Source organism: Anolis sagrei, chromosome 2, assembly GCF_037176765.1.
Source record: "Anolis sagrei isolate rAnoSag1 chromosome 2, rAnoSag1.mat, whole genome shotgun sequence".
NCBI classification, from domain to species: Eukaryota; Metazoa; Chordata; class Lepidosauria; order Squamata; family Dactyloidae; genus Anolis; species Anolis sagrei.
In genome coordinates this window covers 133,480,375-133,491,533 of record NC_090022.1, presented here as the reverse complement: position 1 = coordinate 133,491,533, position 11,159 = coordinate 133,480,375, and the positions used below count along the sequence as shown (strand labels likewise).

Genomic DNA, 11,159 nt, shown 5'->3' with positions numbered 1-11,159 from the left:
TTAAAAATGTCTTCACTATGAAAAGCCCATGATGCTATGGCTAATGCTACAACTTGAATCAAGCCAAAAGAACATTAGGTTAGCTATAATCATAGAATCATAGAATCATAGAATCATAGAATCATAGAATCAAAGAGTTGGAAGAGACCTCATGGGCCATCCAGTCCAACCCCCTGCCAAGAAGCAGGAATATTGCATTCAAATCACCCCTGACAAATGGCCAAGTATATGATCCAACTACAGAGTTAGAAGAAGAAATTGAAAGATTCTGTGCTGGAATCCAAAAAGAAATTGACCACATACGAAACAGGAATAGGAGTTAATAATGAGCAACTGGAATGCAAAGGTAGGAAGCAGAGCAGAATCAAATATTGTAGGAAAATGAAGTAGACCGACTGATTTTGTGAGACCAACGATTTGTTCACTGCAAGCACATTCTTCGAGCAACCAAAGAGGTGACTGTATACATGGACACCCCCTGATGGCCAGTATGGAAATCAGATAGATTGCATAATGGGAAGGAGAAGATGGAGATGCCCCAGGATGACAGAGAAAACTCTTTAAGCAGTTAAAGACAGATGAGAAGAAAATAAATAAATAAAAGGGGGCAGAAATAGGATCAGAAATCAACTGTTCCATGCCTTGCAGAAAAATAGAAGACTATGATGATGACAGTAATGACGATGACAACAAAACAAGAGTCTTCTTCAGTGATATTTAAGAAATCAAAGAGAAATTTAACCCAAGAATGGGGATGTGCTATGACTTATCAGGAAATACATTGCGTGACCAAGTACAAGCAGACGATAAAAACAATACAATGAGGAACTACATAAAAGAGATGAAAGGGTGACAGACTCGTGCAAGCTGCACGGAGATCGCTCAGGAGAAATAAATCAGAAACAGATGGCACAACAATAGCCTTGTTTTTCTTCCATGCCCCCCTCAACGCCTATTGTTTTTATGAATGAATTATTCTAGTCAGAGCCACCTCAGTGCCAGGCTTTCTTAGCCATCCATTCACATCTAGGTTTTCTCTCCCCCCCCCCCCCCCCAATTATTTTGCTCCCTGTTTTGATTGGCACACACTTAACTGAGGTTAGGGACAAAACCCAGAGCCAATTCTCATACCTTGTATTGTCGAAGGCTTCCATGGCTGGAATCACTGGGTTATTGTAGTTTTTTTGGGCTGTGTGGCCATATTCTAGAAGCATTCTCTCCTGAAGTTTCGCCTACATCTACGGCAGGCATCCTCACAACCTCTGAGGATGCCTGCCGTAGATGCAGGTGAAACATCAGGAGAGAATGCTTCTAGAACATGGCCATACAGCCCCAAAAACCTACAACAGCTCAGATTCTCATACCATTTTTCCTCATCTGTCCAAAAAAAAAAAAAAGGCTGAAAGGTTTCTTCTATATTCTTCCTGTCTTGCGTTCTCATCTTGGACCCTGACTGGTTTCTGTGGGAAAACATGTGCTTTCCATCTGCTTAGCATGCCCAAAGAAACTGTCAATACAATGAGAATGGCGTCTTAATTTTTTTTAAGAGCAAGGGGGAGGGGAGACACCAAACCCAGCTTCTCAAAGGCTGCAGAGAAAGTGTAAATCAAAGCAAATAGAGGGAAAGTCTTGCAGAAGAGGCTGGCAGCAAAGCAAGCTAATGGGCAGCTAATGGCCCCAGATCGGTTGCCATGGAGACGGAAGATGCTTACCCCAGTGGCTGCAAGGCTGCAAGGGGGAAGGGGAGGCCTCCACATGGCCTCCCGGTGGGCTCACAACTGCCTTGCCTTGATTTTCTCCTCCCCCCATTTCAAGCTCTTCATATGCTGGCTAATCCTCATATTGGGGCTGGAGCAGCAGACAGAGAAATCTTCCTTTCTAGTGTTTATGCTGAGGGAAGGGCTCCGCAGGAAAGCTGCCCCTCCACCCCGCCTCCAATCTGATCCCATTCACTCAACACTCATAAAGACACACATACCCCACACTCCATACAACACACACATATTGTGACACAGGAGAGTTGCAGATTTTCATTTGAAGAGCCAGCGTTATGTAGTGCTTTGAGTATAGGACCAAGACTAGAGGCCATGGTTTGAATCTCCAATTATGCATAAAGCCCATGGGATGACCTTTGGCACGTCTCAGTCTCTCAGCCTCATAGGGAGGTAAAGGTAAAGGTTTCTCCTTGACATTAAGTCCAGTCGTGTCCGACTCTGGAGGTTGGTGCTCATCTCCATTTGTAAGCCGAAGAGTTGCCCGTAGACACCTCAAGGTCACGTGGCCGGCATGACTGCATGGAGCGCCTTTCAGTCAGCAAGTTCAGCTACTTAGCCGTTTAACCCACTGTGCCATTGGTGGCTCCAGCCTCATAGGAAGGCAATATACCAAACCAGGTGAGTGTACAGTAGTAAACAGAAAAAGTACACAGTTAAGGTTTTCTTACAGGTAAAAAACCCGTACTTTTATTGCTACACCTTAGAGAAAAGAGTCAACGGAAAAAAAAGTTAGCTTTCTAATTGAGCAAATCTTGCGAGGAAAAACCTAGATTTGCCATAGATTGGGAAAGGCACACAACCACGTCTTCGGAAACCATCTCTTTTCATTTCGAGTAAAAAGCCCCTTTCGAGGAGGGAGCCCATTCAGATTGAATTCCTTTATGGCTTTGGAAATAGAAAGTGACAGGAGGGATGTCACAGTCTGTCAGACACAGGGAAGCACACACATGGTGGATTTGCGTAGTCATTCACCATGTAAATCCTCCTGCATGTCGATCTAAGACTTTTTTTTTTCAAGACAGGGATTACAATGAGTAACTTATGCCTGTGTTATGTGCGGATTTTGTCCCCTCACACATGAAAATAACACAAAACGATCTGAGTTTCTTTATGCACACTAAAACGATGTTTGAAAGCACAATGAGGGTACCAAAATAACAAAAGAAAATGAAATCAATTAACATTAGTGAAACACAACGGCTGATATTCTAGTTCAGCCACCTAGCATACTTAACTAAGGACATGTCTACACTGGTCAATTAGGTCAGTTTGGAACTGGTTTAGCTGAGAGGATGATTAGACTGGCATTTCTGGAACGGCTTTGAGGTCAGGAAGGTAATCACATTAATAATGGAAGGCGGCTTCAAACCACTACCCCCCCCCCTCCCCATTTCTGGGAGAGATGTGTGCACCCGTGCTCCAGAGGCATAGGAGTAAAAAAAGGAAAGTGGCAGTTAGGAATGGAGGCAATCAATTACCTTTCCCAGGATGACAATGAGCCTCCTGCTAGCCAGGCATGCCCTTGGGATATTTTTTTTGGCAGCCCCCTCTTTCCAAATCCTACAAAGCGCTTCAGCAAGGGTGGGTGTCTACAATATGTTTTGCATTTTGAAGAGCTGATTTTGCCTTGGGATTGGGATCTGCATTGGGATCTGCTGCAGCGCATTAAAGGACTCAACTCAAGACTTTGTTGCAATTTGGCTTCATGGCCTTGATTTATGCTGCAGCATGCATTGGCTGCATTCATTTCATAACCACTGCGGTTTCAAGTCCGTTTGAAGCTGCTTGAAATGATCAGTGCAGATGGAGGCCTCAATAGGGTTTCCTGGCCTGACCCCAATCCCAGTCCTTACTTTTTTTCATGTCAGGAGCGACTTGAGAAACTGCAAGTCACTTCTGGTGTGAGAGAATTGCCCAGGGTATGCCCAGATGTTTTACTATCCTGTGGGAGGCTTCTCCCATGTCCCTGCATTGGAAACAGGAGGTGACAAACAGGAGCTCACCCCACTCTCCAGATTCGAACTGCCACCAGGGGCTCCAGTTCTTACTAGGCATTATATGTTGCGAAAGGGGTCTGTTCTCCTGTTGATTGAGATGGAGCATGCTGGATTTCCCACTATCCACTTGTGCGTTTTCTCGGGTTCAACAGTCAGATGATCCCTTGCAATTCCAGAGATTGCTGGCTGGAGGAGGACATAAATGTCAATCTCTTGGGCACCAAGCAACAAGAGAAAAGACCGTAACTGCTTGCAGCCACTGCTTCCTAGGAACTTAGAACTGGGTGCATTTAATGCTACTGAATATCTAAGGATTCTGAATGCAAAACAGTTGAGCGTGTAACTAGGTTACACATTCATAATTGTGAATTCCAGCCCCCCCCCCCCAAATAGCAGGATCAGAACTAGTGTTGATTTCCCTAGAAAGGGGCCACGGTGGCACAGCGGGTTAAACCGCTAAGCTACAGTACTTGCTGACAGGAAGGGCTGCGGTTCGAATCTGTGAGACTGGGTGAACTCTCATTGTTAGCCCCAGCTTCTGCAGCCTATTCGTTCGAAAACATGCAAATGTGAGTAGATCAATGGGTACTGCTTCAGTGGGAAGGTAACGGCGCTCCATGCAGCCATGCCTGCCACATGAACTAGGAGGCATCTACGAACAACGCCGGCTCTACAGCTTAGGAATGCAGATGAGCACCCCCCCCCCCCCCTCCCCAAGTCAGACTTGACTAGACTTAATGTCAAGGGGAAATCTTTACCTTTACTGCCGTAGAAACAAACAAATTTGGAGTAAAAGTCTCACATCTGCCTTTCAGTAGGGGCAATTTCATACATTACCTGGAGTGAAATCTGAGTTTTGCCATCCAACTTATAATTTCCCTGCTTAGTTTACTTAAATAATTGTGTGCAAACACGTTTTTGACTCACACACTCTTCATGTTTGCATGAGTGTTTAAAAATAAAACAATTAACTTGATCCACAGAAAGGGAAGTTCATTGCTGAGACTCCCCTCTTGGGATTCTGAGTGGGTTGGAAAAGTCTTTTTCACAACAAACTGTCTCTCCTCCATTGTGCTTTCATGGTTTACAGATTATGAAGAATCGTTATAGCTCTAAAACTGTCACCAAAAATTGTGTAAGATGGGAGGCTTGTGTCTCCAGTTTTTATTCCTGCATGGGAGGAGAAGTAAACAGTCCCTTCTAAATAATTATGGAAGGCATAGACATTTATTACCATGCCGAATCTGCCAACCTTAGATGGATAGTCCACTGCCACCAACATAAAGATAGGTGGCTAAAATTAAATGTCCCAGTAAGATTTGTTTTTGCATATCAATTACTTTCTTCCCATGTAACTCAGCCTCAATGCCACCAACTTATCTGCATCTCCCATGCTGGCTGTGGTTTTAAAAAATGCATTATCGTATGAGACTGCTACACTGAAATTCTCTCTCTCATTTTCTGACCTTTATTTGTTGCCTTTTTAAGGTGGTTGTAAAACACAATAATTTCATTTTTGAAATAATATTTTGCTGTCAAGAAAAAGGAAGGAGTGTGAGCACCCAAATGTCTGTGTAATGCCTGGAAACCAGCAAAAACTTGCTAAGAAAAAACCCCTCCTTCCTACTCTGAACAGATGAGGTCTTCTTTTTTTTACATGTCTCAAGTTTTTTTAAAAATTTCTGCTTTGCCTTTGTCTTGGCTTTGCATGAGTGTACATAGCTAAGTTAAAAAGAAAAGAACCCTGCCAAAGTCAAATGCATTGTTATTCAGATAAGGTTTTGGCATCAGAACTAATTTGCCACGGGAGTAGGCTTTAATCTTGTGGATCCTGTTATTTTTTATGTGATTTTTTTTGTTTTGTTTTAACTGGATACTTATCATTACATTGTTATAAAGGCAGAACAGACATTCAATTAAAATTACAATAAAATAAAGAAAGCGTAGTTGGAGAGATTGTTAATTTTTTTCCCTCTGTCAGCAGCAACTTGAGAAACTACAAGTCGCTCCTGGTGTGAGAGAACTGACTGTCTGCAAAGACGTTGCAGGGCATGCCTGGATGTTTTGATGTTTTATCATCCTTGTGGGATGCTTCTCTCATATCCCTGCATGAGGAGCTGGAGCTGACAGAGGGAGCTCACCTGTGATCTCCTCAGATTCAAACCTGTCGGTCTTCAGTCCTGCAAGTGCGAGGGTTGAAAGTGATTAGATCTAAATCACGGTATTTCTCTTCTTGATAACACACAATGTATGCTTTGCTGCTTCTTCACTTACACTTAGTTGGTTACCAAAAGGAACATTGGTGTTCTCCATGATATGTTCATCTCCAGCAGATACGGGATGGACATCTTCTTTTTAAAAACAATTCTGACATCAAGAACCATCTTCCCTCTGACCATGAGAGATTTCCCCCCTTTTCTTTTGGAAGGACACAGTGTGACCCTGCTCTTTAATGTCTTCTCTTTTAATGGGTTTGAAACTTGCCAATTGAATTTCCAGCCACCAAGGCAGCTGCTAAAGGGAAGCCTTTATTACCTATTTCCTGGCTTGGAGTTAATCTCTTTCAAGTGAACAGCCATATTATCCAAAGTAGAGGCCTGTTCTTCACATCAGCGATTAATTAAATTGTAGTCTGTAGGGTGCCAGCTGGCCACTTTTGCTTCTTAATAACCTCTTGCTAACATTGGTTGTTTAATATGGGATTGGTTCTCGGATGGAGGGATGCCCCATAAAGCATGTGATTAATTTTAGTAACACCGCCTTTCTTTAAACCAAAGGGAATTAAAAAAAGTTTGGAGTGCTATACAAGTCAACAGACAACCTAAGCCAGCCAAGACAGGTTTTCTTCATCCATTTTGTAAACCGGCAGTGGCTAACATTCTGTCAATGAGCGACACATTGTAAGCCTACCTTACTATATTGCAACTCACTTTTTAAAAATCATTGCATAGGTCCAATACCATAATGACCAAGTATGGTAGGGCTATGCAGTTAGTTGTTCATCAGGAAAGCCTGAGATTTTCCCATAAGAAAATGATTGCCTTGAGGCACGGTATACCTGGATCACAAGCAACAACTGTACAGTGTGGCAACCAAATAAACTGAAAAGGTTTTGGAAATCATGTTCATCTAAGTAAAGCCATAATATATTTATACAAATAACATTATTTTCCAATACAAGGTTGGGTGGTATCACCTCTTTCTTTTTGGTGCAGCTTAACTATATTCCTTGACCCTTTTACTCTTTTAATTGTGGATGTCATGGCATGCATATGTCCACATGTCTCCTCCAATATGACCAGCTTATGCATCCTAACATAAATTTACTAAAACATAGAGCAGATTTTCAGTTGTTGCCCCCATCCCTGCCCCGACCCACACACACACTTGGTGGCATGGAAAATAAAATTGTGAGCAATGTGGACATACGCCCTACCAACGAACAGCTTTCTGCATGAGCCAATTTTCCAACCTGTCTGTTATGATTTCATATTCTTAGAAGCACATTTGTGGATAACCCAGGCTATATTTAAATTATTTTGACTACAATAAGGGGACTTAAAACCAGTTTAATTTTAACTTTAAAGGAGAGATGTATTTCTGGGAAGGTACAGAACTAGGTCAATATAGCTGTCAGCATTGCCCACTGACCCTGATTTGAAGGAAGCACATGACAAGACAGTACATTGAAGAGCTATGTCTTTTCCCCACTCAGTCCAAGCTTTCAATGGTAGAGGTTCAGGAGCAGACAGACAGGAGCTGAGGACATGGCTGCTCTGCTGCTTTAATACCTCTAATGGTACAAATATCCTGTCTGTGAGCTTGTTTAATCCTCTTTTGAATTATGTTAGAGCACCAAATTCTCACAGCATCGAATAACAGCCGGAGGATATTTTGAAATCATCCTTAAGTAAATCTGTAAAGGGTTCCTTTGGTTAAGTCCTTCTTACTCAGTGGCTTGGGACCAGTTCTGTTAAGGCGATATGCCTTACGTTTAACAGATTGCCATTATAGCACAGTTTGTTTTGAGAAACACAATGAAAGCCCCAGAAACCGTTCAAATTGCCTTTTGATTCTTTATTAAAAGGACCCTATGTTCCAGGCTCAATCCTTTGTAAACCAGGCTTTGAAAACAATGTGCAAATAAAGGCATGGGGTGAGGTGAGGGTTGCGTAAAGGGCATCACTATATCCCTAGCACTTCCAGGAAAGAAGGTCATACAGGTAGAGCAGAAGGCTCCCATTTTCTTTTCCTCCCCTCTTTTCCTCGTCGTTCTACCACCTTTTTTTGTTTTTTGCTCTAACCCATGATTCTGCCGGAGGGGAGGGGAGAAGATGGCCACCGCAGATCTTGGGGCTCAGTAGGCACTGTGTGTGTATGTGTATTCATGGTCTGCTAGGCCAAAATGAACAAACAAAAAACTTCCCACCTACCTCCTCCATAACCTTGTGCTAAAATAGAATTCAAAACAAAACAAAACCAAAAAATTGAGGGAGGAGGGGGCTACCACTTTGAATCCATCTCACCACTAGCAGTCCCTCCCTCGTCCTTTGTGTGTTGTGAGTTGTGAAAAACTAAAACAACAATATAAAAGGGGAATTGGGGACAAACTCTCCTTTTCTATGGAACTGAAGAGAATGTTTTGTTTTGATACCACCAGGAGAGAAAACGCTGCAGTGGGGCTGAAGTACAGCCCACTGAGGTTATCCTTTCTAAAGCCAGTACCTAGAGGCCGTGCAGCATTTAAATGGTCAAGTTTATATCCTGTCCCTGAACACCCCCTCGAATTGCACTTGAATTGGATTGGGGCTTCCCCCTTTCCTTTCTCTCTTCCCCTGCCCAATGAAGTGAATGGGGGGGGAAAGAACCGAGAAGACGACGGGGCGCTGAGACCATGTGGGGTGGGTTCTGCCTTGTGGCTTGGTTTGGCTGCAGTGGCTCAGCTCTCCCACAAAGCTCCAGGGAAGACACTTTCTGCTGAGGTGATACAATTGGAATTCATTAGCTTCCTTCTAACTGTTCTCAAATATAGTCTCCTATCCTCACCTCAAAATATACAAAAAGAAACCACACTTTCTTTAGTCAGCACCATTCAGTTTGGTTAATGTTTGCAAATGTTCCAACTGCGAGCAGAAGAGCAAACTGGAGGCAAAATTGGCCTGAGTGCCAGAGAGGTTGTTCACCAGCCTACACGTCTATTGTTCCTTCATTACAGCCTCAGAGAATGTGGATCCTTTCAGTGTTGTTCCAGTTCCTTAGCTCCCACTGCTATCATGATATAGCAGTCTTGCTCTTCCACAGGCCAGTTGCTAGCCGCCTGGAGCGTATTCCTGTTGGCCAGTCACTTGCACACCGCGCTTGCAGGTCCTGCATTAAACAGCTCTGATTGCAGCAGTCCAGCTGGCTCATGTTTATCGCTTGTAGAGCCCAAACCCGTTCCCCTCCGAGGAAAGCTTTGGTTGGAGAAAAGAAAGAAAGAAAGAAAGAAAATGCACAGAGACATTTGAGAAATGCCAGTTCACCGTTTCCTTCCCTGTCTGTGAGTTGACCTGCAAGGAGGTGGTCTGCAGTACCAAACGCTGCCTTAGCTTTGGGGTTCCCAGTCTTGTACCCTGTTGCCATCCATCCATCCTTCCTTACTTCCTTCAGCACTAGGCTTGAGGACAGAGCTGTATCCTGTCTTGCTCCAGGTATACCATTTTCAGACAGGTAGTTTTTGAAGAGCACTGTGAAATACTAGATGTGACAGCAGCAGTCAATGGTTCCAAACTCAGCTATGACTGATTGTCTCCCACATGATCTTCTCTTCGTCTCTTAAAAATAATAATTCTGGACCAAAATGTTCTTCATTATTGTTATTATTAACTCCATGATTTTATCTTCTTAACCATTTTCTCTCTTTCTTCTTCTTGCCTTTAGAAATGTCAAACAAAAGAAGAAAACCCAGCAATAGGAGCTCTGGACCCAGGGGCAAGGCTACTGGGAGGGCGGTAAAGGGTGCTCTGCTGGCTGGGAGGGTTGACTGGGGTTTGTGGGGTTGGAGTCCTACTGGATTTGGGCCGAAAGAGACTGCCCTGTTGGGTGCTGGTGCTGTTGGACATTGGGCACTGGTCCGGGTCGCCCGAGTCACTCTCTGTATAGCTGTAGGCCTGAGCCCGTGAAATGCCCTTCTGTTGGCGTCTCCATGAGTTGTAATACGTTGGATCACTGATGTAATGGTTGACAAAGGAATGGGCTTTCTGGTGGTTTTGCTCCACTTCATACTCACTGTCACTTCCCTATGGAAAGAGAAAAAGGGGGACAAAAATACTATTATATTAATGAATTATCATATGGAGGAATTAATTGGCTAGGTGGACAAAACTACCATGAGAAAATGATTGTGCAATGCAGCCAACCTCCATTGCATTTTCTGACTTTTTGACCCACAATTTGTAGGGCCTGAGCTGGGCTTACTCCCTTGGGTCAAAGAAAAGGATTTATATAAGACTACCTTCTCTGACATCAGTGTTCCAAATCCATAAGTGTATATGAAAAAATGGATTGATATCCACAGAAGTTCAAACAAAAAATACCTGGAAATGTAGAAATTACAAAAAGAAATATGAAAAGTGAAGAGTTGGCTCTATTTTATTTCCTTATTGGGCTAAAATAATATAACAAACAAACATATAGAAGACCCTGTCAGCCTTAATCTTTATGCAGCTGGTATCACCTAGCCGTCCCCAACATTGAAACAGTGTTACAAATTTTAATCATTTACTACTTTCTCAATTCACACCTTAATCCCATTCCCTGCAGTTTTTGCCTCCTGAATTTTTCAGCTCATTCAACAGTCCTGACGTTTCATGTAAATGTATATATGGATAATGTAATTTAAAACCATCAACATATTACTGATACATTTACCAATTAATCTTTACTTGAGTACTTAAAAATCAGACATTCCTGATATAATGTCTTTGGGTATTAATTTAATAAGATAATACTGAAAAAGTAACACCTCTCTACCTCTAATTCCAAAATACATCTTTAAAGAGTAACCAAGTATTTCATCTATGAGAACATCTGCAATTTTTAAAAAACCCTGAAGTTTGAAGCATGGAGAGAGAAGAAAACTGGCCAGGATAGACTTGGCTCATTTCCCTCCTTTCAGCTCCCCTCTGCTCTTCCTAATTGAATTCAGCTTCTCCATTTGCAGAAGCACAATAGGGACCATTCATGGGAACCCAGCACTCAGCCAAGGAAGCGATCAAGTGGCGGCTTTCAACTAGTTCAGTTCTCAACAGTTCCTCAAATGTACTTGCTGCACAGAGGTAGAAGAGAAACAGCACAGGAAAAGGAACCACATCTCCTCAAGTTATTGAGAAAAAAGGGTTGGGAGAGC

At 42.8% G+C, this 11,159-nt stretch overlaps 1 protein-coding gene across 6 annotated transcripts in view; it reads right to left on the bottom strand.

Annotated features, from left to right (window-relative positions):
- Positions 1-7,834: 7,834 nt before the first annotated feature.
- The window catches only part of SDK2 (sidekick cell adhesion molecule 2), a 375,646-nt gene continuing 372,321 nt past the window's right edge, over positions 7,835-11,159 (bottom strand). For all 6 annotated transcript variants that reach the window (XM_060764246.2, XM_060764242.2, XM_060764244.2 and 3 more), the window contains one exon: positions 7,835-10,050. In XM_060764246.2, coding sequence (XP_060620229.2) covers positions 9,697-10,050 — 354 coding nt within the window. In that variant the 3' untranslated portion in view covers positions 7,835-9,696. The remainder of the gene's footprint in view (positions 10,051-11,159) is intronic.